Genomic DNA, 27588 nt, shown 5'->3' on the forward strand with positions numbered 1-27588 from the left:
GAGCCGCTCCTAAATTTCTAGGTAACAATTCGCACGTTCAAAGCGCGCGCATGTCTGTTCTTGTAACCTGATAATACTCGTATGTAAAGCCCTGGCACGCTGCATTTGAAAGTGAGAATTGGGGCACCCAATGGCAGAGTAACGTGCCCTTGCATTAAGGTTTAGTGCTTAAATTTTATGTGGCATAAATAGCTTCGAGTAAGTCATGCGCCTGAAACATTGTGCGCTCAGCTGCAAAGCCACCTTGAAAGGAACAGCTGCTGTTTGATAACGAAACGCTTTTTCTACAACCCTAGAGAAACTCGTAAATTTGGCGTGTGTTTTTAATTACCAAAAAACAACAGTCGTCGCACAATACTAAACGCAAACTGACTCACACACAATGTGCATAGCCGTTATTTGGGCCTTGATCACCTTTGCTTCTACGGTAACCACCTATGACTATGGTAAGCAAACTGCTCATGAGTGACGGCATGATGCATAATAGTCAAAAAAATTACTTTCTGCCTAAGAAAGCATGTACGCTTCTGCGCTTTTCTTAAACTATGTGATTGACAAGCATCAGGCAAATTGTATAAGGAAGATAAATTATGAAGAATACGTCTCCAACCCATATTACGAGTATTGCCAAGATAGAAGGCATACTCGGAGACTCCGGAATGTTTTTTGCTTTGTTTTTTTGTGCCAGTTCATTAGTGCGCTTCTAAAGCTGAGTACATGAGCGTCCTTACTTTCGGCTCCGCCAGCATGAAGCTACCGCAACCAGGATATGAACTCATGACCTCCTGCTCGATTGCACAAAGCCCTCGCCATTGTGCTACCGAGGTGGGTTTCCAACCCATGAGCAGAGTGTCCGTTTCTTGTCGTTTTCCCTGTGTATAATGTATTTGACAGTCACGCGGAACTCGTACTAGCTCGGTCTAAAACCCTGTTTGACGTAACAGGAGCTTCCAAACCTTAGTGCTACTGCGCGAATTTTCTGCAATTTCTTTCATTATCAAATCCAAGAGATTAGAGCAACTCGCGCGCTGCATTGCATGCTGAAAGATATCATCAAAAAGCCTAGCGCCTCCTCACCAAAGAGCACCCCGAGTAGGCTGTGAGACGCCAACACGAAGCAGCTTAATATTGCAAGTGCTATAGAGAAATACGGGGCTGCCTTCTTTCAGCTAGCAGGGAAATGATGAACAGAATTCATTATTTCATTTATGGCTTGGCATAGCTTTCTTAATTGACGAAGAAAAATTTGTAGGGACGACCTGCTATTTTATTTGTTGACCTATATATATATATATATATATATATATATAATGTCGGTGTGTGTGTGTGTGTAGGAAAACCAACATTGTCACTAATGAGCCTATCTATATAAAAGGGGAAGGCCAGTCGGGCCAACAGAGTTCGCGCACACAGGCATACGTAGTCACCGACACACACACACGCTGTCGCGATGCAGTCCGCAATGAGCAAGTGAACCGATCAACAGATGAGGAATACAAATAATGGACGCATATAGATATGACAGTCAAATGTGAGCTGCAACACAGAATGCAAAAGAAGCACGGCACGTAATGCTGAACTGCACAGATATGCAACTAATGGATGCAAGCTGTTGCTACATAGTGGTCACTTTTGAGCGTGGCAACTAGTATTCGTGAAGCATACCTGAGTATGCGAATGAGTAAATCATAACACTCTATTGAATGCGGAGCATAATTAGACACCCTGACAACCACTCTCAGCATAGAAGAATGGTTTTATCGCTGCTGTAAGTTTTCTCTGAGGCATAATGAAATCTGTACAGCTGTAGCCATTGCTGAAATAACAAATTTGCAATGGCTTATTGCGTTCGAAAGGGGAACTATAACGTGCTACATTCAGGTTTAAAGGCGAAATCGGGAAGTTGAGATAGATCCATGCAGTGCTAGTTATTGTAACGGTGCCTTAATCACACGCCGCCCGAAGACATCCGGGCTACTCAGACATTATACGGCAAAAAAACTAATGGGTGCAGCAGAGGTCGGACGACGCAATAAAGCAAAAGGCGCGCACCTGCATTAAAAACACGGGACAGCCGAGCATAGATATTGTATCGAATAAAAGAGAAAAAGACAGAAGAATAAATCTAAACAAAATATGAAATATATATATATATATATATATATATATATATATATATATATATATATATATATAAATCGCAGTGGCATTGCAGACAATAGACCACCAGAGGAGCGTGGCGTACAGGGTTGCTGTTTTTCAATAGTTGATTGACATACTACATGCACACTTACATGCAGATTCCGAAATTAAAAAGAGAAAGCTATGCAGCAATGTTTTTCGTACGTAATAAGGAAATAGAAGGGTTCCTGACACGCGTTCCTTTCCTACAGCAATAATCAATTGAAATCAGAGCAACGTGTGTCTTGTTTCTGCGGATGGTCGTCCCTTCTTCATAATGCGCTGTAATTTAGTTATATTTAAGCAAGAGCAGCTAGCCCGATCTTTCGCTTTAGACTCCTTATGACGAAATAAAAACAGAAAAGAATGAACTCGCTAAGAACAAAAACCGCACTTCTGCACCTAACTTACGCAGGTGATTCCACCTCCTGCGGCACGGCTGAGGTGCCAGCGGGAGAAAAAGGGCTTATGGACGCCTTCTGCAATCCCGAACTCACGCACCCTTCCAAGCTGAACCAGCTCAGGCACTGCGTCTGCGACGACGGTTACGTGCGCAACGCTTGGGGCCACTGCATCACTTACAAGGAGTGCGACATGTGCAACTCACTGCCCAACCACGACTTCCACAACTGCGAGTCCGCGTGCCCCCTGACCTGCGGCGAACCGGTCCCCACGAGGTGTACGCTCCAGTGCGTGTCAAGGTGCGCCTGCGCACCGGGATACGTGCGGTAAGAGCGATTCTCCCCGCGCACGGTGGAGGAGGATTCGGAAAGTTGTTGCACGTTCGGGAGTTGTGCTGCGGCGTGGTTTCAGGACAAAAAAAAAACAGAAAACACACAGTGTTCGCGTGTGCGCATGCCTTTTGGACATGCTTCAGCTTGCGATCGTAATGAGCTGTTGTATCATTTTATTGCGGCAAGCAATGTTTTGGATGATAATCCTGTTTGCGGTATGTTTGTATCTAACTGCGCTCGTGCCACCTTTGTTAACTGAATTTTTGCTCCTAGGTGTGTGCCGTTCTTTATTGACACGCACAAAAAAGAGATCTATTAGACGTACTACATTGCGGCGTGGAATGAAACCCGCGTCAGACATGTTGAGATAATCTTGTCTAAATATAATGCCACGACCTTGACACAACTGACAGCGACTCGATGCGATTCGGTGCAACATGCTCGGCATGCTGGGTTGCTCTCGAAAGAAGACAACGACGAAGGTGCCAGGACAGCTTCATCATAGATCTATGCACAATATATTCATACTCAACGTTTGCAAGGTCTTAGCGGTGCCGGCAGTAGATGGCGCAATGTGTTCAGAGGAAAGCGTGAGGGACACGTAAGGCTATTGTATATAGCTCATACATGGCACCTTTCGGCGGTGGCAATATGCTAATCCCATTAACATCGACAGTTCACCTCGATTCCGCAGCACTTTCTGAATTATCAGCGAAATACAATCAGGTAACAAGTGAGTAGCCGTGTGCATATGACTGCGGGAACGCCAATCTATATGAAAACAGAGATAGGATTTCTTATCTGAAATTGAGTAGTGCACATATCTTTGTCTGCCATATCATTTATAGATGAAGACATAGCTTTGTAGATGACGCATTGGGTGCCATAATTTGTCCCTGGTTTGTTTACCATTACCGATCTTCTGCACAAGGAATGACCAGTGTTTTTGTTGAGAGCAGCAGCAGTAAATTTAATGCACTTTTTTGTAATCTTCTCATATACATACACTGACAGCTTTGTCTTGTAAATGAATCCAAACGGGTCAATATTCTGGGTGTGTATGTATACGTTTTTGTCACCAGGCCAATGAAGTTATCAATTAGTGAAGGCAAGGCGCAGAAGACCAGGACTCAAGAAGTAAAACACAAACGACAGGACCGGCGTTCGTGTTCTTCTTCTTGAGTCCTGGTCTTCTGCGCCTTGCCTTTACTAATTCAAGCATGAACCAATTAGCACAAGCAAAAGTTTTACTTGAAGTTATAAATGCTCGTACGGCCCTCCTTTTTGAAGCGAGAGCCATGTTCCACTCAGTTTCATTTCCAGCGGCATATAATATTAAACAATATTGAAGGTATGATTGGACAACTCAGAAGTGTATTTGTCTTCTTATCTACGTAGGCAAGAAGCTGCACACAGGGTTTAATAAGCTCGCGGATTTAGCAGCATAATTCGAATTTGTTTGAAATGTCACATCCAGTGTAAATTAAAGTGAAACGTAACACCCGAGAGAAAATGCTGATCAGCTTGCTCTAGCGACAACTCTTCATAATATAGCTTAAGTTGCGGCCAACTTCATTATTTCTTGCATAGAAACGCATGAACTTTTTTCACCTTTATTCAACTTCATTTGCGGATATCGACCTATTTATTTCTCTTAACCGTGTATTTCATGTTGCTGCAACTTGATTATGAGCAAACGAAAGAACATCAATATCATCGGGCTATAATATTGCATAGACGGATTTCAGAATATTTACAAGTTAATAGTAGTGAGCTGTGTGGTTGAGCCGATGATTGCCGTCGTCCACTGTTATATTTGTGATGCCACATACGAGCTGTGCGCCATGCATCCCCCCGCCACGCATGTAAAATTGGGAGCCTGAACTCCCACGCGCCTGTCAGAGATAGACCTCGAGGCAGCTTCTAAACCACCGGCAGATGTAGCCAAGAAGGATTACTGAGGTAAAGCCTAACAGAATATGAGTGCGCCTAGCGTACAAACAGTAATAGTAGTAGGTGCTGAACAATTAAAGCTCAACTGCAAAGAACATTGATAGATCGGGCCCGCGCGAGGGAGCTCGCGATTAGACTTTCTCGTGCATTTTAATTTTCACACGAACCTCTGAGCACTACAGTGATCAAGACGATATTCGCAGCATCGGCGAAATATGCTATTTGGAAATTTTTCACTCGCTGTCAAGGGGTTCACATCGTCCTCACGCATTTCTTAATGCACGTATATACGCACAATTCTCGCTCATCTTCTAATCCCCATTTATGTTATTTTTTTACCTCACCAGCCGCAAGCCAATTATAGAATACGGTGGATTATTTTCTCGCAGCGCAAGTCACCTCCCCAGCCGCAAGCCAATTAAAGAATACGTTCTATTATTTTCTCGCAGTGCAAGTCACCAGGAGGACACGTGCGTGCCCGTCAGCCAATGCTCCCCGATTTGCCCCGTCAACTCCACCTTCGAGCTTTGCGTGCACGGTTGTACGCCACAGTGCCGCCAGAAGGCGCCCGCCGCGGACTGCATACCTTCGTGCCACAGGGGCGAATGCGTCTGCAAAGCGGGCTATGCTATGGACATTATAAACAGTGCACATGTATGTGTTCCGTGGGACAGGTGTACTACTATTAGTGCTGCCTTTTTTGCAGGACAAGTGTAGGAGCGCCAAGCAGTTGAATGTATGCCGAGTGTTACTCGGTGTACGGGCGAAAAAAGAAATGTGATCTATCCGATGTGTTACAGCATTTCCTCATTTCACGATGGCATGCCGGGGTACGAACGCTAAGGAGCCTGCACCAAACTTAGACGTAGGAAAATGATTCCCGCCTGCAGAAGAAGTGACAGAATTAGTCCAGTGGGTAATTTTTCTCAGGCTTCTAATCTCGTTGTTTCCAAATTTTACCTAGGGTTTCCGTGAATGAAATACTCTGTTTATTGAAATAAATGATTGAGTTGACATTCTGCGTAAAATAGGAATTGAAGTGATCGAGGATCTTTATTTTCAGCTTACTCTTACTGAAGGGGAAATGCGTTCCCTGTGTACGCAGCTTGCAATGCGTGGCCAAGCGCTCTCTGGTAATATTGCAATGAGTGCCCGATATTTTCTTTTTGAGCTTCCCTTCTGCATTTATGGCACTGTGAAAACTCCTACAGAGCTTGAAGACGTTTTTCTATCTTCTGTGAAATTCATTCCTAAACCCGTTTCATCTAAACCGTTTTTACAGAAGCGTTGCTACGCAGAGCAGGCCGAGGAACCGATAAGGTGTTGGCACGCCAACTATTTGGCTCTGCGTATTCATCTTTGATTACACTAAGCCGAGTCCTCGCTGAGCCACCTCTAGTGGCACTGCGTATGTCCCGCACCTACACCTACACTCTGACATACGTGCGCTAGAAAATGCTACAGAATGTGCTACAGTTGAACACTGTTTCCTCACACTCCACACGCTTGCACGCGCCAAACTCAGAAACATATGAAAATGTGGAAGCTTTTTGCACAATATAGCACATTATTTGTCTTTGAGATAGAGGTAAGTAGCAGTTAGTAAGCTGCGCAGCCTTTAGAACTCTTTCACCGGCTTCACTATTTTTGATGCGTTGGCATACATATATATAAATATATATATATATATATATATATATATATATATATATATATATATATATATATAGTTGCGCGATGCAGAGCAAGGCGTGCACACAAGAGAAGATGACGAAGAAGTGCTGTTGCTTGGGCGCTTGGACCTCGATCATCGTTTCAGGGCACACGCGGTGACCGCTTGGGAGCTCCACGTTGGTAGCCCGCATGTCCACAAAAATGAGCGCAATTATTCTATCACGGAACGAGAGTGCCTAGCGCTGGTTTGGGCAACAGCCAAAGTTCACCCGTACCTAATTGGTTGCGATTCCCGCGTAATTACGGACCACCACGCGCACTGCTGGCTCTCCTCGTTGAAGGATTTTACAGAGCGTCTTGGGCTTTGGGCATTGCACTTGCAAGAGTACACTTTCTCTGTAGTGTACAAATCTGGCCGTTTATATCAAGACGCGGACTGCTTGTCCTGCCACCCTGCTGACCGACCCACCAGAAGCCACAGACCTCGATCCCGACACCAGCGTTCTGTCTATCTCTTCTCTTCCGTAGTTCCGACGGAACCCTGTACAAACGCCACTTGTGTTCTGATGGTGCTGACATGCTGCTTGCCGTACCGGGGTACCTTCAACGCACCGTGCTTCAACAACTCCACGACACGCCAACCACTTGGCATCTCGGTGTTACTCGCACCTTTGCCTGAGTCCGGCGGCCCTTCTCCTGGCCCGACCTCCACCGCTCCTGTGCGCCGGTATGTGACTGCTTGCGACCTGTGCCAATGCCGGGAGCCCACTCCCATGGCTCCGGCTGGGATTTTACAACCCATTGATATTTCCACTGAGCCTTTCTTTCGCGTGCGACTCGACCTACTTGGCGCTTTCCCTTCCTCAACTAAGTGAAACAAATGAGTTTCGGTGGCAACCGATTACGCCACGCGCTTCGTCGTTACGGGAGTTCTGCTTACAAGTGGTGCCACGGACGTCGTGGATTTTCTTCTACACAACGTTATCCTGCGCCACGGTGCTCCACGTCTGCTCCTGACGGATCGCGTACGTTACTTCTTGTCAAAAGTCATTGATGACATCCTCCGCCTATGTCTTACTGGGCATCAACTAGCAACTGCTTACCATCCATAGACTAACGGTCTCACATAGCGACTGAACAGAACGTTTACCGACATGCTATAGCTGGTACGTTTCTCCAGGCCACCAGGACTGGGACGTCGCTGTATCATATGTCACCTTCACGTCCGTCCCGCCTAGACAGTGCAGGTGACTCACCGTTTGACCTACTGTTTGTCCATGTTCCCGTTTAGCCTTTGTACAGTGTACTTCCACGAGTCTCCGAGTTGCGCACCGCTTATCCCCACGAAGCGCTTTCTACCGCAGCACAGGCCCACGAATGCACGCACTCCCCTCTCCGATTCCAAGTCACCCAGGAATCCCGTTACAATACGCACCATGGGGACGTGCAGTATCTACCTGGCTCCCTCGTGCTCCAGTGATCACCATCTCGTCGTGTGGGCCTGTCGGAAAAACTTCTGTTGCGATATTGACGTCCCTACCAAATCCTACACCAGCTTTCAGATCTGATGTACGAGATTGCTGGCGAAGGGCCAGGTCCGTCGTCCGTGCAGCCAAGAAACGGTGTTGCTCATGTCTCCCGTTTAAAGCCCTACGTGTCTGCCTTTGCCGGGCCGTAATCGCTTACGCCGGGTCGGCGCGCCAGCCCCGGTGGTGTAGTGTGGCGATGCAGAACGGGACGTGTAGACAAGGGTCGATGACGAAGAAGTGTTGTTGCTGGGGCGCTTCGGCCGCCATGTTCCAGTGTAAGCCGGAGCCTTCAGCATTCTCCTTGTATAAGCAACATTTGTGCTTGTCTCCCCTCGCAACAATATATATATAGGGTGTCCCAGCTAACTTGGACCTGTATTTTAAGAATACCAAAGAGCTGTAGAGAAATCGTACCGACTGCATAGTAGCCGTAGTCAAATGTACTTACGGTCAGTATTTTTTTCATCACAACGTATTAATTAATTACTTTTAATTAGTGCACTATATAATTATTACTGGAATCGCAAACATATCAATTACAAAGTTGTGGGGTACCTCAAATAACCTCCGAATTAAACATTTCTTTAGTGCTCAGCTTTGCCTCGTTGGTTTTTCCGAGAAAAAACAAGAACGCGCGAAACATCCAAAATACGAAATAGATACCCGCTCGCGCGCCACTACTCAAGCGCTCCCAAGCGAATAGCCACGAATACACGGCTTTACTAGCGGCGGCAGCCCGATACAGGGCTTCACGCTATGTGATGGTCGCGGCATCAAGAGAACTCGCAGCCGACGCATTGATAAGCGTTGCGGAGCCTTGTACGACGAGGCGATAAGAGAATGCAGCCGCATATCTTTCGATGGTTGCTTGTAGACGCTTGAGTAGCGGCGTGCGAGTTCGCATCTATCCCGTATTTCGCGTATTTCGCAGGCTTTTGCTTTTTCTTGGAAAAAACCAGGGCCACTTCAGCACGAAATAAATGCTTGATTCGGAGGTTATATATATAAATATAGATGGTGGACCTGACTGTGGTCGGCTGCGACCACCAGCAGTTGAACTTTGGTCTTTGAAGAGACAGGACGTGTGTCGAGTGAGCTCCTGAACAACACTTTGCAATGTGGTGAATGCAGTTTAAATGATGGATCCGGAACATCAAGAGGGTGCTACGTAATGTTAACGCATTCTTCTCGCATTTAGCGCTAAATTGCCACTGATATTTCTTTCGTTGACCCCAGCAAGATTACCTAACCACGAATACTTGTAGCAACTGCTTTTTTACTACTCATGAATCAGTCACTGCGACCCCCCATCGAAAAACATAAAATAAGGTAAAACGTAGTATTATTTGCACACGTGCTTTCTTTTTTTTGTGTGTTTCTTCTCTTGTATTGAGTGTGATACAGCGCTGACTGGAATGAAGATACTTGTTTGTGCACAGTCTCTGTATGAGAAGCGTGAACATGTGCGAAAGAGCCAAAAAAATATTTCGTGACCACCATGGACCTGAAACCCGATTTTTCGTAATCTTCGTGTAATAACCTCAATCTGTGAAGACGTCACAGAAGTACTTCCGAGAGTGAATGGTGCGACTGCATCCTATATAATATAAGTAGACGGAACTTTCAAGATCAGCATATGCTAAGCACGGTGCAGTTAATATTTTGATCTGCATGTTTTTTTTTCTTTGAAGGATTATAGTCCAGTTCGTTTTAAGACAACAGATAAAAAGAGGTAAGAAGAATGCAGGATCTTGATGAAGAGTAAAATGAAGAACGGCCCCATTTTAGTTACTCGCAAGATGTCAATTGAAAAAAGAATAACAACTTAGATGGGTATTATGATATATAGCAGCATTTAGGTAAACGCTCACCAAACTGAGAATTCCATTTCATTACACTGAAAATATCGCGTAAGCGGTAATAAATAAACCTCGCGGCAGAGCTGAATCAATAAAAATTGTTATTTAATCAAATCGGCATCCCTGTTTTTTTCTTTACTTGTGTAACAATGCTGATTTATTATGGCGATCTCAGTGCGAAGATAATATATCAGGCTCCTTAAGGTACATATTTCATAACATACAGTCAGATGTGCCTACACTGTGAGCATTGCAATGTATTAGTGCTAATAAACTTAGGCAAAGAATACATCAAGCCTTCGAGCCTTCTTGTGTATGGGCAACCAAGAAAAAAAAAGCGCTTTGTCAGCCTTAGAGCATATGCGTGATGGATTTCACATTCTGTATTCGGAAGAAGGAGCATGGCACATGTTTTCAAAGGTGCTAGTGAAACTTTCCATTGATGTTTTGTGTATACAGCACGCAACCCAAGATTTCAATGCTCACGTTAGGCACGCCACCTTAGCAGCTGTCTCCAGCGTACGCCGAAGGTTCGAAAAAACAAAGGTCAATGAAATTATTATTCTAATTTGGCACCACAGTGTTATCTGCAATGCAAATATTTGCATTGATTCCTGCCTGCTATCTCCAATTCTAACCGAAGCTGTTCACAAGCACATTTACTCGGTCATCACGCTCTAATGAGACACGAAGTTTGACAGTAACATTGCGCAATCTAAATACCCTCAAAATTTATCATTTATTTTGGAAGTAAGCTCCTTCAAAGCTCTTCCCATTGTTCAGTCTAGAAAGTGAGTACGGGAGTACAGAAAGCTCCTCCATTTCTTAAGTGTGCTTGCGCTAGCTATACTTTGTGCATCAGTGCTTTGAACAGTAATATCCATATGGTACCGTAGAACTACGGCAGTCAGTTATCAGAAGGTTAACGTGCTATTGACCCCTGAAATATTCAGTAGCGTTCATATACGTTTATCCGCTGATAAAAGTCCTGGACATAAATTCTATCGTGAATTCGTTTAGCATTCTCTTTGGCTAACCGCTAGGCTAAAGTGAGCAGTGCGAAGCGCACTACAAACTTCCAGTGTTGCTGGGAAAGCAATACAATATTTATGTATTGAAGCAAAGTGTCCAACCATGAGCTTTCTCGAGAGGGAATTTGATATTACTACAAAGGTAAGCAGGCTTACTGGTCTTGTTTTAGTTGCTAAGGCACCAGACGGAGAAGGCTTACAGTTCGAGACCCACTGGAGATCACGGCATGGCGCCTACGGCATCATCTTGAACAGCGTTTGCATTGCATTCGAGGCCAGCGTTCTCCTTTCCATACTCTACGACGAGTTAACCAAAGGCGTCTTTTCGGTGGCCCTATTCAACATCATGCTCATCGTCATGTGCGTCAAAGGAGCCGCCGGCATGACGGTCTACGTGATCTTCAGCCGGAAGTTCGTGTCCATTCTCAACGAGATGGCCGCATTTGAAGAGTACATCCGTTACCAACCAGTCAGGTATGCCCACGGTTGGTTCACGGCCCGTAGGCTCTGGGAAGTGTCCAGATGGATGTCAATAATCGCGTACGTCATGAGTCGGTACGCCATGTACCAAGAGTTCTCTGCGGTTCATACAACGTCCATAGACGCTGTCGCATCCTCGCTCTGTTCCGTGGCGTCTGTGTTTGTCGTCTACATCGCCACGGCTGAGGCTCACTCCTTCGCCAGACTGATATATTACGTTCTCTCGGATTACATGCGTCACCTTTCTGCTTTAGCACTCCTTACGGCGAAAACTGAGAGTGCTGCTTCCCCTGGAAGATATGGTTATACCCTTCTTCAAGATATCCGGCTCAAGTATCTGAAGTTGAGATTCATCGCTGGAAGACTCAATGAAATACTTCAGTTCTCCACGCTTGCGTCCGTGACCTTGTCACTCGTGCTTCTTTGCACAAGTGCTTACATTTTCACACACCCCGGCGAGTTTTTCAGGAAGGTGTTTGCGGCATGCTACTGTGCGCACATACTGCTGGAGCTTGTGGAGCTTGTGCTTTCCTCGACCAACCTCAAGGACCAGGTAAGCCATGTCTCTGCTGAAGAGACAACGTGGCAGTTTCATTGAGAAGCTATGGTGTATAACGGAGTGTCATGGTGTCGCTCTCAGCTGTGACATTTCTACAATAACATTTGGCTAGTTTACATGGAAAACAGCAATAAAGAAATGTAACTGCAGAAGTACATCATGCGTATGTAGTTTCTACTGAAAGCTAATGTTAACAGAGTAACTGCAATAGTACGATGTTTCCATTTCCGTTTCCTGCCCTGTTTTGAAGAAAATATTTGTGAACAAGCACATAGCCTTTTATATAATTAAAGCTCTCAGCTATCCATATTTCCAGGTAAGTGCGCGAGATGATAATGGAGTCAGCGAGGCAATTTGGTACCTTGGTAATGAAAGAGCGGAATCTGTTTTTTTTTTCTTTGCATGCTTGCACAGCCTATTGAAAGCTATGTGCGTGTTTTTTCTTCAGTCCTCTGATTGGCTGAAAGGTGAGCTAATATTCGATAGCAATTAAGTGACACTGCAGACGCATTTCCGCCGTTGTCATCGGCGTCGCCGTGACGTTCCATATAAATCTAAGGCAATTAAGCCCAAGTCGTATGTCGTAGGTGCGAGTGAACGCGTGCGAAGGTGAGCCGAGGATTCTTCTCGCGCAAGCAAGGGAAGAAGAGGTCGAGAAAGCGCGCCGCCTTTCACTGCGCGCAAGGGACGAAAAGAGAGGGGGGTCGTTTTATTTGGGTAATGGCTTCGCATGGCACGGCTGAGCACGGCCACGTGAGGCCTGTTTTGAAAGCGATCTGCGATGAGTACACAGTCCACATGCGCCGAAGGCCTTTAGCTTCGTGCGCGCTGTGTCATCGCCGCTTAGCTGGCGTTGAAGCGAGAGGCAGCACGAAGGTGAATTCAATCGCTACTCCTGCTGCTTTAGATCCCATCAGCATTTTCAAAGCTAGCAACCGCGCTCATTGAGCGGGATGTGTTTTTGTCTTGCTGTGCGCGCGTGACACCATGATTGTTCATTTATTTAGTAAGCGAATATTTACGAGCTTATACGGCCGATGAAACGACTGTCCTTACATTGAACAGCTATCAACCTATTCGCTATCGCGATCAATACTTCGCCTTTCTGGTGAAACTGCTAGCTTTCTTTATATGGACGCCTAACGAGCATAGTATATGATGAAACGGAACTTCTAAGACGACCTAGGAAATTGTACCAGGTCCTTAAACCACCAATCCTTATTTAGAGGTATCTGCGCCTAATAAATGCGTACGCGTCCTATGACAAATGTTACTGGTAAATAGCATGCCATAGCTGAAAATAATACGAAACCGTATCATGTGTCAGCGAACACTTTGATGCAATATTTCAGTCCACGAAGCTACGCAACATGCTGGATGCAATGTCAACAACACACCTGCCGGCAGACTTTATCGCTCAGGTCAGTTATTGTCACTCGCGCTGTTGCTCCATCAACATACTTGTACGCCTTCTGTCAGCGTTCACTTTCTCACTCATTGGTATTTCTTTCCATTGAAGATCCAGCTCTTCAAGGCATCTTTGGACTCAAGTCAGATGTGCGCAAACGCTTTCGGTTTCTTCTCACTGGATAAAGGCCTGCTGGTATCCGTAAGTGTCATTTGTAGTTCTTCATGGCACCTCACAAAATATAAGCATGGTATAAAACCATATTTTTACTAACTTGAAACGTGCGGGTCAGCAAATAGATCAGAGAACGCAAATGCTCTTCACTGCGTCATTTATAGTGTGAAGGTACCCTAAGCATTACCAATAAGCTCGTCCCGGTATCTTCTCTTTCTAGCACTCTATTGCTTTGTGCGGCGTGTGACATTTTCGCCGTTGACTATCGTTCACTATTTTTTTCTGCTGGAAAGCGAAAACTAGACGGTTTTACGTTGCCTTGCAATAAAATATAAGAGCACATTAACGCAGAATTACGGCATTTTTGTAGTTTTAATTAAAAAGGCACCACTTAGGAAGATCAAAGGTAAAAAAAAAGCCGCTCCCTTCAGGTTAGTGCATTGCGAAATTTCTGCGATCGCTGCGCTGTTATAAATGATCATAATTCAGCCAGGACTGGTTGCAATGAAAATTGTGTAGCTGTGGCAGGAATAAACGTTCTCCTAATCCCAGCTTTCTGTGGTTTGTTATCTCTATTGCGCCTTCATGCTCCATGTAGCTCAATATGTTCACTTTGTTTATCATTATATTTTTGGATCACACACAAACACCAACACATGCGTAATGTATACATATAGCGCATATGTGTTTGAAGAAGTGATGCACTTCTACTTATAATGTTGTGGTAAACATAAATACAAATATTTTTCTGCCAATGCTTAAGTCATTCCGAAAAAGCTGTTAAGCGAACATTGTTTGTAATATCTTTGCGAGAATTCCGAATGTGTTTTCAAGTAGAAGGGAAAATTTTATCAGCGACGAATCACATATGAGAAGCTTCGCTCAGATTCAGTTTTCTTTATTAGCTAAATTTTGTTTACAGACTGAACGTGCAAACGAGTCAGTTGCTACAAATTCGCCCATGTGCGTTGCATGGATAATCAAATATGTTCCGGTTCTACGAGCACACATAAAACTTCTCCCAGCGTTCTTGGAACACTCACGCGCCAATGCCAATGTTTCGCAATTTCGCTCTCAATCAACTACACCGAATTTTCGCTTTGCAGACCGCAGCGAGCGTCCTGTCCTTCACAATACTCCTGGTGCAAACTGGACAGGAGTTCAAAACTGGCTGATGTCTCCAAACTCACCGGAAACGCGACATTTACGACTTCATCGCGAAGCATCGTAGCCCTCGTTGGAAGCGCACCATTCTCAACGCCCTAATAACAAGCACGGCAGCAGTTGTCTCCGTTTTCACTGCGTCAGATTCAGAAGTAATCTAGCAGTGCAATAATGCTTAGTGCGGCGTAAGCGATGCTAGTAGAAAATAAAAAGAAATTATGCTCATCCCATGGAACAGTGGGAGTCTATGTTACGCGATGCATTTTTCAAAGGTATTGCTATCTAACACCGGTTGAAGTTCTTTGAAGGGTTTCCAGATGGACCGGCTATTATCCGATGGGTGTTTGCGTAGAGCAGGCTGTTGTGTTGCCCGACGGCTTGTGTATAAGGAGAGAAGAAAAACGATGACTACGACTAAAATAGCACGACGGCGACGGCATTGCGGTAGTTTTTTTTCGTTTTTTCTTCTCTTTTTGCTCCGAGATTTAACGCTCAACCTGGTCCCTTATGAATTGGGCCGGTCTGGAAACTGGTACGATATCGTGCAGAGTCTTCCTAGCTTTACCCGCAATGAGGAAGAGACAGATTAAGATGGGGGCGATCCGGATGGTGGTGCTGTCTGACACAGCACCTGAAACAGTTAGCGCACACGGGGCAAGAACAGCAGAATATGGCGCGTGCCTGCTCGAGGCCCACGGAACAGGGGTAAATCTGTGGCTGTATAGAAACTAGCACTAGCACACGTGCTCCATTTCGTGATACGAGAAATGACGCTCGCACCAGTCGCCTCAAAAACCAAGTCGACGCTGGCACGAGAGAAAGATGCGTGTGATCGTGGCAATGTAGTATGCCAAGCAGCGGTATGCAAAATTTGCGGATTCCACCCACTGTGGCAAACCATACAAGAGAAACTTTGTGTGCTGTTTGTTTTGACTGACGACAATTAGCGGTGCTGGTGGCGGCGAATGTGTAATTTATTTAGGGTTTAGTCCCGTACGAGCGTAGCGAGTCGACGGTAAACGTTACCGTGCGTGTACCACTACTGTTTCGTCGCGTAGTCCGCAGAACGCCAGAGGGAGACGTGTTTCCTTGCGGCGTTGTTGTGCCTGATAATTCCTCATCTCTGAGAGGGTTGAGCATCATCATATCCTCCCATGGCACATCGGATCGTGGCAGAAGTGTACAGGACAGTTCCTCAACACGGCTAGTCAGCAAGGAAGCCACTTTTGCTCGTTCGGCTGCTGGAAAGGAGCGTTCGAACGTTTAAAATACGGGCGCGGCAACGCAGCGTACTTCTCCATCACGGCTACCGACAGAGGTGCCAGCTCCATGCGCTCTCTTCAGGCTACGTATCAGTGTAACCTTTAGACTGCCCCAGCTCAGCACGCGACCTCCACAGCCCAGCGCCTGCATTTGTTGTCGCATATTAAATCAAACAAAACACGTGCCATACGCACAAATTGTGGAACGATTCCTCGATGGCGCCGACACAGATGCCTGGAGGCGGGCGCCATCTTGGGGCTTTGCAAGAAGCCCAGTGGCTAGTGCGAGCTAGACTACAACAGCAGCGCCTGCAAAGTCAGAAGAGGCAAGAACAGGTTCGCTTTAAAAAAGTTAACGTAGCCAAACAGGTAGAGCGTCGGGCTGCTGTGCTCGGTGTCATGGGTTTCATGCCATCACCAGGTAGGAAAGTACGGTGGAGTACCACACTTACCTCTAGTAATGAGACCATGAAGATTTTTTTTCAATTGTTTCGACAACCTAAAGAAGGGCACGATTTATGTATTATATTTATTTGTTGCCCTTATTTGCACCCACACTAAAAAAAAAAGAACCTGCTGTACAAGGCACCGGTGAGATTCGAACTCACGATCTCCTGTTTACTAGACAGGCGCTTTAACCAACTAAGCCACGGCGCCGGCGGGGTCTCAGAAAATTGGCTTTCTTCCCACCCGCAATGGCGCGATAAATCAAAACCTTGTTTCTACTTTCTTTTTTCTCGTGCTTCCATTACGCAATATTTTTCGCCTACTTCGCAGCGCCAGGCTGGTCGGCAACGGAGGGGTGCGCCTTGCTTCGCGTCGCTTATTAAGGTGAAAGCCTTCGATGGCTCGTGCGTAGAAAAAGTGATCGTCCAGCGTTATGGCACCAAAATGCAATGGCACGAAAATATATGACGCCTAAATTTATGATGCCTCCACTGATGGTCGAAACCGCGAACTTCAGCGTTAAGAAAGGCAAGATTATTAAAAACAGAGTTAATATAAAGTTAATTAACGCACTTGAACCCACTCCCTTTGGTGGGATTCGTACCCTTGACCATTCTTGGGATTCGAATCCACGACCTTTGGTGTTAATTTCGACGAAGGTAATTAAGGCACAGTTAATTAAGGAGAACTTTGTTAAAGTAATCTTGAACAAAGTTCTCTTTCTAGCACTCAATTGCTTTGTGCGCCGTGTGTCATTTCCGCCGTTGACTATCGATCGCTATTTTTTTTCTGGTAAAAAGCGAACAATAGACGGTTTTACGTTACCTTGCGATAAGATAGCACAGCACATTACCACAGAATTATGGTATTTTTGTTGTCCTAATTACAAAGGCACCACTTAGGAATATCAAAGGTCAGAAAAGCATTTCTCTTGAGATTGGCGCATTGCAACATTCCTGCGCCCGTCGCGCTATAAAAAAAGCATCATAATTTGGTCAGGGCTGATTGCAATGAAAATTGTGTTGCTGGGACAGGAATAAACGTTCTCCCAATTTCCAGAGTTCTGTGCTTTTTGATCGCTATGGCGCCTTCATGCTACATGTAGCTCATTATATGCACTTTGTTTAACATTATATTTTGGGTTACACACACAAAGACACACCCATGTTTACATATATATATATATATATATATATATATATATATATATATATATATATATATATATATATATATATATATATATGTACACGCAGGAAAGAGACGACGAACTTTTTGGAAGACTTCTTTTACTTAACGTTTCCGGCTGATGGATCAGCCTTCGTCAGCCTTCGTATATATATATATATATATATATATATATATATATAATATATATATATATATATATATATATATATATATATATATATATATATATATATATATATATATATATATATATATATATATATATATATATATATATATATATATATATAATAAGAAGCCAACAAACATTGACACCAAGGACAACACTCCCAGGGTTCTACTAGGACACATTAATGCCCAAGAAAGTGGATGGGAAAACAGTACCGCGGTAGCTCAATTGGTAGAGCATCGCACGCGAAATGCGAAGGTTGTGGGTTCGGTTTCCACCTGCGGCAAGTTGTTTTTTCATCCACTTTAATTTTCATTAATTCTTCGTTTCTTTATTTCATTTATTAAGCACAAGTAATTTCCCCTATGTTGTCCTTGGTGTCAATGTTTGTTGGCTTCTTATGATATGACTAATAAAATCGGGACCCTCGGTTAACCCCTTTCTTCTCGTTTATTACTTAACGAGGGTCTCGAATCCGGCTACATTGATGCCTTCAGGTAGCATATGTGGGTTTATTGACCAGTTGCCTTCACCCAAAAAAGATCACGTTCTCGTGACGCCTGCGGCAAAAAGGACGTCCCACGTCCGCTGCCAAGGTCTGTGTGGGGTGGCGCTGGCTAACACTCCCAGGGTTCTACTAGGACACATAAATGCCCAAGAAAGTGGATGGGAAAACAGCGCCGCGGTAGCTCAATTGGTAGAGCATCGCACGCGAAATGCGAAGGTTGTGGGTTGGGTTCCCACCTGCGGCAAGTTGTTTTTTCATCCACTTTAATTTCCATTAATTCTTCGTTTCTTTATTTCATTTATTAAGCACAAGTAATTTCCCCTTGTTGTCAATGTTTGTTGGCTTCTTATGATATGACTAATAAGATCGGGACCCTCGGTTAACCCCCTTTCTTCTCGTTTATATATATATATATATATATATATATATATATATATATATATATATATATATATATATATATATATATATATATATTGTAAATATGCTCTTGCACTTCTACTTGTAATGTTGCGGCAAACATAAATACAACTATTTTTCTGGCAGTGCTTAAGTCATTCGGAAGAAGGTATATAGCGAACATTGTTTGTAATAGCATCACGAAAACCCCGAATTAGTTTTCAATTAGTTTTTAGAAGGTAAAACCTAATCATCGACATATCATACATGAGAAACTGCGCTCAGATTTAGCTTTTCTTTTGTTAGGTAAATCTAGCTTGCAGACCGAACGTGCAAATGAGTCAGCTGCTACAAATTCGCCCGTGCGCTTTACATGGGTAATCAAATATGTGACGGTTATACGAGCGTACAGGAAACTTCTCGAAGCTCTCATAGTGCACTCACGCACCGATGAAAATGTTTCGCAATTTCGCCCTCAATCAATTGCACCAAATTTTTGCTTTGCAGACCGCAGCGAGCGTCCTTTCTTTCACTATACTCCTGGTGCAAACTGGACAGGAGTTCAAAACTGGCTGATGCCTCCAAACCCATCGGAAACGCAACATTTGCGACTTCATCACGAAGCATCTTAGCCCCCGTTGGAAGCGCACTGTTCTCACGGCGCTAATAAATAGCATGGCAGCAGTTGTCTCCGTTGTCACTTTGTCTTATTCAGCAGTAATCTACCAGTGCAAGAATACTTAGTACCGCGTAAGCGATGCTAGTAGAAAATTAAAAAAAAATATGCGCATCCCATGGCACAGTGGGAGTCTATGTTACGCGAAGCAATTTTCAGGGGTCTGGCTATCCAACACCGGTTGAAGTTCTCTGAAGCCTTTCCAGATGGACCAGCTGTTACCAGATGGACGTTTGTCTAAACCAAGGTGTTGTGTTTCCCGATGCCTTGTGTATAAGGAGAGGAGGAAAACGACGACCACGACTACATTAGCATGACGGCAATGGCATTGCGGTAGTTCTTTTTTTTTCTTTTTTCTTCTCTTTTTGCTCGCAGATTGAATGCTCAAGCTGCTCCCTTATGAATTAGGCCGGTCTGGGAACTGGTACAATATCGTGCTGAGACTTTCTAGCGTTACCTGCAATGAGGAAGAGACAGATTAATATGGGGCGATCCGGATGGTGGTGCTGTCTGACACAGCGCCTGAAATCGTTAGCGCACACGGGGCCAGAACGGGAGAAAATGACGCGTGCCGGCTCGTGGCCCACGGGACAGCGGTAAATCTGTGGCTGTATAGAAACTAACACGGGTACACGTGCTCCATTTCGTGCTGTGAGAAATGAAGCTCGCGCCAGTCGCGTCAAAGACCTAGTTGACGATGGCACGAGAGAAAGACACGTGCGCTTGTGGCATTGTTGTGTGCCAAATAACGGTTTAAGAATTGTGCTGATCCCGCGCACTGTGGCAAACCATGTAAGAGAAGCTTTGTGTGCGGTTTGCTTTCACTGACGATAATTAGCGATGCATGTGGCGACCAATGTAATTTACTTAGGGTTTAGTAGTCCTATGCGAGCGTTGTGAGTTTACGTTATACGTTACCGTGCGTGTAGCACTGCCGTTTCGTCGCGTAGTCCGCAGAACACCACAGGGAGACGTGTTTCCTTGAGGCGTTATTGTGCGTCACAATTCCTCATCTCTGAGAGGGTTGAGCACTATCATATCCTCACATGGCACATCGGATCCTGGCAGAAGTGTACGGGACAGTTCCTCAACACGGCTAGTCAGCAAGGAAACCACTTTTGCTCGTTCGGCTGCTGGAAAGGAGCATTCGAACGCTTAACATACGGGCGCCGCAACGCAGCGTACTTCTCCATCACGGCTGCTGACAGAGGTGCCAGCTCCATGCGCTCTCTTCAGGCTACGGATCATTGTAACCTTTAGACTGTCACAGCCCAGCACGCGACCTCCACAGCCCAGCGCCTGCATTTTTTGTGGCATACTAAATCAAACAAAAGACGTGCCATACGCACAAATTGAGAAACGCTTCCGGGGTGGCGCCGACCTAGATGCGTGGAGGCGAGCGCCATCGTGGGGTTTTGCAAGAGGCCCAGTGGCTCGTGCGAGCTACACCACAACAGCAGCAGCAGCGCCCGGGAAGTCAGAAGAGTCAAGGAAAGGTTCGCTTTAGAAAAGGTACCGTGGCCTAACAGGGGGAGCGTCGGGCTGCTGTGCTCGGTGTCATAGGTTCCATCCCATCATCAGATGGGAAAGTACGCTGGAGTACCACACTTACCTCTAGTAATGAGACTATGAAGATGTGCAGTTGTTTTAACAACCTAAAGAAGGGCACGCTTTATGCATTATCTTGACATGGTACCCTTACTTGCACCCCCAGTAAAAAAAAAAAAAGTTTGTAGCACTAGGCACCGGTGAGATTCGAACTCACGATCTCCTGTTTACTAGACAGGCGCTTTAACCAACTAAGCCACGGCGCCGGCGGGGGTGCTTCAAATTGGCTTCGTTCCCACCCGCAATGGCGCCACAACTCAAAGCCGCCTTTCTACTTTCTTTTTTTTTTTTCGTGCTTCCGTTACGCAATATTTTTCACCTGCTTCGCGGCGCGAGGCTGGTCGGCAACGGAGGCGTGCGCCATGCTTCGCATCGCTTATTAAGGTGAAAGCCTTCGATGGCTCGTGCGTAGAAAAAGTGATCGTCCGGCGTTATGGCACCAAAATGCAATGGCACCAAAATATATGTCACCTACATTTATGATGCCACCGGTTTGGTGTTAAGCAGGCAAAATTAACACCACAAAACCGCAACTTAACGCCACAACTTTGGTGTTAAGCAAGGCAAAATTAACAAAAGCACAGTTAATTAATATACGTTTAAGGCACTCGAACCCAGGCCCTTTGGTGGTAGTCGTACCATCGACCATTCTTGGGAGCCCAACCCACGACCTTGGGTGTTAATTAGGACGAAGGTGATTCGGGCACAGTTAAGCTAAAGTTAATTTGGGCACTCGAACCCATGACCTTTTGCTAGACTTGATACTTCTTTTATAATTTTGATACATATGTTATGGAACAATAGCGTGTAGTACATGATTCTAGTTACATGTAAACACCTAGCCGATTTCGAAACGCACCGGCAAATTCCTTTCTAAATTATATATGGTAATGGACTCTTCTGCATAATACATAAGTTCGTAATGTTTATTGCACAGCACAATAATTTGCTTATTTATCGACTGCATTCCATAGCCTGTGCGACATATGGGACTAACAAATGTTAGAACACGTAGAATATGCAAAATATCCTGGTCAGGATCGCATTAAAAAAGAGTTCGAAATCACATTTAATGTTTTATTACTTGTGCAGCTAGTTGATGTGTGGAAGAATCCAAAAAACACATATATGCTCTTATAACCAAGGGCTCGTTGCCACGAACAGTGGTACATAGTTACGGACACAATCGGCAAAAGACGCAACGCAACCCTAAGACACACGGGGGGCTATTCTCTGTCAAAAAAATAAAGAAAAATCACTCATGCTTTCTAAAGTGTTATGCCCCCCAAAAATTCACCACGAAGGTAATAAAAAGAGGCACCGGCGAGATTCGAACTCACGATCTCCTGTTTACTAGACAGGCGCTTTAACCAACTAAGCCACGGCGCCGACGGTAGCCCTTCGGCTGTGGCCAGCATTGAAAGAAATCTAATCAGCGACACCGGTACATATGGCCAAAAGAAGTCGCTCGAATATTTATCAGCCGCTTCCCCTTGAACTCTCAGCACGCCCGAGCGACCGCCCTGCGGCCTACGACGCAGCCTCTCTCATTGAAAAACGAGAGCCTGCGCTTCACAGATGAATATGGATGTCCCGTATCTGGAGTGGTCGGCAAGCATGAAATTAATATGGGTTGCATTAACAAAGCTGAGATGGAATCCGCAATATCAAAGATAGAGTGGCCGATGTGAAGTGTGTGTATGTGTGTGCACTCCCCTGCGTGCATGCGTGGGTGCATTTATGTGCATGAATAAGCGCACTTACGTGAGGGGGTCTGTCTGCGCTTGTCCACGTGCCCGTGTTGCAACGATACTTCCTGATACCTCTCGCGAACGGTTTCTGCACGTGCTCGTTGATGTTCACAAATTATAGCTCCCCTAGAAACACGCAAACTTCTTGGCCGTGTCGTCCGACAGGCCTAAATATAATCAGTACGCTTGCCGCATAATCACGGTGCCCCTTGGAGAGGCTAAGTTGCTAAGTACATCTGGCTACGGTTAACGCATTCTAATCACCGCCGCAACAATATTTTATTAGGGCTTCACAATATAAGGCCCTTCTGAGCATTCTGAAGAAAAATGAAACATTTTTTTTTTTTAAATAATCCTGAGGTTTTAGCTACCTGAGGTTCTGTAGCTTGCAGCCAATGCTCGGTAAGGAGCGTTCTTGCATTTCGCGTCCATTACAATATGGCCGCCACCGCTTGAATCGAACCCGCCACCTCGTGCTCAGCAGCGCAACGTTATATTTACTAAGCTACCACGGCAGTTAACCGACATGTTAGCATCACTGATCCTGCTGTAATACACTCCTTGTAATGAAAACCAACTATGTACCTTCGTTATCGCGTGATGAAAATTTTGTCCTAGTGCGCTGTATTAAAATTCCTTATATCAAGGTTGTTTGGTTGTCAAAGCAGATATACCTGCTAAATATTTTGATTTTCCGTCAAACAAGGTTAAACTCTAAGTGATTAATATCAGCAAAGTTGGTGGCGTTACGTACTTGTTACCCATTGATAAATGTACGCAAGTGTCATGCCCTCTCTGCTTGGTACTTTCATTTAGAGCAGTCAAGTATAGATTCGTGCAAGTCAACATTGGTCACATTTGATTTTCCGCGTTAAAATAGTAAAAAATAAAGTACGCATAGTGATGCTGTCAACACACTGAATTATCGGCACCATTGGCGCTATTAGTGTTGGCGTTGCGACGCGTAGCAAGACGTCTTTGGTTCAGTTCTCATGCACAGCGGTGTAGTTAGACAGTAAAAATATCTTTGTTGTTGCATTTGCGCGCACTTTCAGTAGCCTCACGCGAAGAATAAAAAGAAGGTACATTTTAGGCCGCATAGGTTCTCAGAATCTTTTACACCGGATAGATTTTTTTTTTCTGCGATATCGGTCGTGCAGTGAGCCAATACCTATGCTCACAAAAGAAAGACACAAGAACACGAAGAAAACGCTCTGTGCCGTCCTCTCAAGTTTATCCTTGAGTGCTTGATACTCCGTAGAAATAACGCGCCTGCCGACTGGAGAATTCTTCGCCTTGCAGCAGCCGTAGCCTGACGCATGCATCAGAATTCAGTGCGAACACGATTTACATTGTCTATATGTAGCAGCCAGAATGCAATATCCGAAGAGTATTAATGAATGCTGTTTTCCACCCTTCAGTTGGAAGATGTATATTTCTAAAATAAAAGAAAGAAACGAAAGACAGCGGGCCATATTCTGGTGAAACCTACACCAGCTCATTATTTTTTCAATCTAAAAACACTAATCTAATTTATATGCAATTCTCCAACTTGCGCCTCCATTTCAATTGCTTAGTGTGGACTGGGGCATCGATGGTTACTGTATTATTATTTTTTTTGTCAGTGGATACACATTCAGTAGTATGCACTTTAATTCCTATTCAGCACGAGACGCCCACCCTGTGCATTTCAAGAGAGAGTGTGAGACACGCCGTTATTCCTTATGCAAAAAGATTCATTTTCGTATGGGAAACGGCCGCTTAATATCCTGGCGGTTGCATAATTATGCCTCATCATTCACATCAACGAAACGTCGATCGATACTGCGAATTCATACATTAGGCTTCACGAATCGTCGGCGGTAAAAGCGCAATATACCATTGCCAAAATGTCTCTGTATAGGCTACGTCGAATGTGTCTTTGAGTTTCTGGTGTTCTTATGGGTAGAAACGTTCATCGAGCCCCAAATTTTGCGCTCAACCGTCGCAAGAACTACGGTCGCAACTTTGATTCCAAAGTTTTTGCAATGAAGGTAAGTGGAGTAATTATTATGGATATTTTATGTGTGCGCCCTACATCATAGAGCCGAAATCCAGAGCCGCTATCCACAAACCGGCCGAGAAGTTGGGCCCGTAACCTCGCTAAGTTGCTCAACTTTAATCGACAATTGCGAAAGTTTGACCCATAGCCACCACGTAAGACCCGCAAGCCACGTTTCTAAACCTCGGTTTAAAGTTAAGGTTACCATTGTCGTATTAAGGGCAATGTTAGTGTCAGTTCTCATGGAACTGTTTTACGTGCTTCATCAGGGACTCTACCTATGGCAGTACATATGCCCTATAATAGACAGATAACTTACTTTGAAGAATTCTGCAAATAATAATTGTTAAACAACACTCAGTACATTGTGGACTGTGTCTTTTCATTTGCGGATGACGAAATTTCGCGAACTCGTTCAGAAATGATTCACTTCGGCTATCTTGTTTTAAGGCGTAGTAAGACTTATGCCTTGCACGTTTATTACGTAATTGTGTTTGTACACCTTGTCTACACGCACAATGGCTATTGTGCACTCACGTGTAGGAGAACTTTGGTAAACGAATCAATAAAATAAGGGTAAGGCATAAGGTGTGAGTACGCCAGCAGTAGTACAGATTCTTCACCTAGTTGATACCGGCTCTACTACAGCAAGTGCTCTCGTGCGACAGATTCTATACTAAATGAACGTGAGGTTTATGTAGAAATCCTCGAAGATAATTATTTAAGAAAGCTAGTTAGCCGGTCCTGCTGTCAGTGAGCTTTGACCCCATTCATTCGCTGTAAACCATGTCCTCTTTATAGCCATTCTGTGCAGCTAAGCTTTGACCTTCTAGCCTAGCGCATAGAAGACGGGGTTCCCCCAATTTTTCTTGGAGGTCGTTGACCTCATATTCAGGTCTTTCCCACTAGCCTCAGTTACACATATACGGCGAGGTATTCTTGGTGATTCAATTTCTGGGATACTGACAGCTTTACATTACACTTGGCTAGCACCGGACATGTGGGCATGCACGGATGACAGCATTCTCCTTCTAAAGTGTTAAAGGGACACTAGAGTCAAATACTAAGTCGACGTGGACTGTTTAAACACAATTTCTGAAACCTCGCGACTCTTGTCTCGTGCCAACAAAAGATTTGGTGTACGAGAAAATTGCTTCTGAAGGGTCCGTATACCTCTTTCAAAACAACTAAAACGTGAAAGCGTGGGCGGCGGGGATTCGAGCGAAAACGAAACCCTTCGACCGTCCGCGTCGTTGTCAAGGGTAATTTCAATCAGTTCTTTTTCCTAAGAATTCAATAGAACTGGACAAGTAGCATTTTATTCCGTCTTATAATACAGTACAAGGATGTTTTTTCTTTTGCAACAAGTGGTTCAGTACTTGTGACAGAATTTAACTGAGGAGTGATTTCATCATCAGGCAACTACTTGAATGTCCCGTAGTAGCCTCTAATCATGTCCGGCTTTCACCTCTATTTCTCGATTATTAAGGCTCGGTTCGCAATAACATTCAAGCCTTAGAGATTCTTGAGCCCTAATCTATCAGTTTAGCTTGACTTAATATTTGCCTTTAGTGTCCGTTTAAGCCCGATGTCGGCTGCGCAAGTCAACGCGTCGAGTGCTATTGAGGCGAAATCTCGTGAAAGTCCAAAAATTAATGCCATGAAATACTGCCCCATGACGCTCAAAGCTGCTGTCGAACGGTATATAGCTTATTTAGATCGAAGGTGTTTATTGCTAGGATCTGGAAAAAAAAAAGCGCGTCCGAGATCTTGACACAAGCAATGCGCTGGACCGATCAGCCGTCCAACACGCTGTCGCAATAAAAAAAAGCAACTGTTTCCACGCGACGTTATCAGTCGCGGCGCTCGCTATGAATGTATTTATTCTCCGGGAAAGCAAGTGGAGAGGGTGAGACAGGTAGCAAGGGGAGGGAGGGAACGAACTGTCGATTGTTATCTCGCTCACTTGTTCTAACCGGGAACGGCTGCGAAAGGGTGCGTGCACTGGGGCAAGCGAGTATCGCTTTAGCGACGTTATCAGCCGTTGCACTTTGGACTTTCTGTGTGCCGGACACGTGTAGTTCTCCCTGAAGAAGAAGAACTTCCCCTCAAGGAGCGGCAACGAGGGCAAAAGCGTGAACGGGTGCAAAAGCGACGAGAAGCCGCCGCCGCCGAAAGCGCAGCAGCTGATTGGTTGGGACCATCGAATATGGGCCATATACGGCCCATACACGGCCCATAGACCAACGATCTACGACCCTCAGCCGGCGTCCAAAGGAGACATTGAGGCCTTCTTAATAGACGCCTTTAGTTGGATCTCATACGTCGAAGACAAGTCGATCGTCATAGCGGGAGACTTCAACGTCGACCGAGCGCGCCCCGATGGCAAGTGGATTGCATCCTTCTTGTTGGAACGGTTTGGAATTGAGCGCTACACGGACATCACTTGCCGACCACGCGTCACCGGTCGTGTATAGATATAAACTTTGGCAAGAACGCACCTAGCATGACAGTACAACCTTATGCCGCGTACCCCAGTGACCACAAAGTTATTGTCACTGTGCTAACAAATGAGACAAAATAAAGACGATAACAACCACGAAGTTACGCGTATGGGTCATTATTACATCAATATAGCAATAACCATAAAAATCAATATAGTTTTCAATATAGTCATTCCAGTACAGGCTCGCTGGTTATGCTCCTTCACAGAGTGGAAGGGCACTAAATTTTTTTTATATCAGGTCTTATCTAATATCGTTGACCCCACTTACTGCAAAGTAGAGCTCC

The 27588-nt window shown here is 44.9% G+C and overlaps 1 protein-coding gene and 3 non-coding genes across 6 annotated transcripts; 1 reads left to right on the forward strand and 3 right to left on the reverse strand.

Annotated features, from left to right (window-relative positions):
* The first annotated feature begins 334 nt into the window (after positions 1–334).
* LOC129387950 (uncharacterized) lies at positions 335–19409 on the forward strand. 3 transcript variants are annotated; one of them, XM_055077816.2, is made up of 6 exons: positions 335–446; positions 2597–2909; positions 5318–5522; positions 13353–13421; positions 13520–13609; positions 19230–19409. In XM_055077816.2, the coding sequence occupies exons 1-6, from the start codon at positions 383–385 to the stop codon at positions 19296–19298; spliced, it is 810 nt and encodes a 269-aa protein (XP_054933791.1). In that variant the 5' UTR covers positions 335–382; the 3' UTR covers positions 19299–19409. The 3 variants fall into 3 exon arrangements, with proteins under 3 accessions (XP_054933791.1, XP_054933790.1, XP_054933792.1); XM_055077815.2 differs by lacking the exon at positions 19230–19409 and adding an exon at positions 14689–14858; XM_055077817.2 differs by lacking the exons at positions 13353–13421; positions 19230–19409 and adding an exon at positions 14689–14857 and having other exon boundaries at positions 336–446.
* TRNAT-AGU (transfer RNA threonine (anticodon AGU)) lies at positions 16592–16665 on the reverse strand. Its single transcript has one exon. It is a non-coding gene; the product is annotated as a tRNA-Thr (tRNA).
* Positions 19410–21138: 1729 nt separating the features above from the next.
* Positions 21139–21212, reverse strand: TRNAT-AGU (transfer RNA threonine (anticodon AGU)). Its single transcript has one exon. It is a non-coding gene; the product is annotated as a tRNA-Thr (tRNA).
* Positions 21213–22321: 1109 nt separating this feature from the next.
* TRNAT-AGU (transfer RNA threonine (anticodon AGU)) lies at positions 22322–22395 on the reverse strand. The gene has a single exon. It is a non-coding gene; the product is annotated as a tRNA-Thr (tRNA).
* Between the last annotated feature and the right edge of the window lie 5193 nt (positions 22396–27588).

Source organism: Dermacentor andersoni, chromosome 10 (genome assembly GCF_023375885.2).
Source record: "Dermacentor andersoni chromosome 10, qqDerAnde1_hic_scaffold, whole genome shotgun sequence".
In the NCBI taxonomy this organism is placed as follows: Eukaryota; Metazoa; Arthropoda; class Arachnida; order Ixodida; family Ixodidae; genus Dermacentor; species Dermacentor andersoni.

What these genes read in the sequence shown, in the direction of transcription:
- LOC129387950 (XM_055077816.2), top strand. Translation starts at nt 383, where the DNA reads ATGTGCATAGCCGTTATTTGGGCCTTGATCACCTTTGCTTCTACGGTA. An exon ending in GGTAACCACCTATGACTATG is followed by an intron (nt 447 to 2,596) that starts GTAAGCAAACTG and finishes TAACTTACGCAG; the next exon opens with GTGATTCCACCTCCTGCGGC. An exon ending in CGGCAGACTTTATCGCTCAG is followed by an intron (nt 13,422 to 13,519) that starts GTCAGTTATTGT and finishes TTTCCATTGAAG; the next exon opens with ATCCAGCTCTTCAAGGCATC.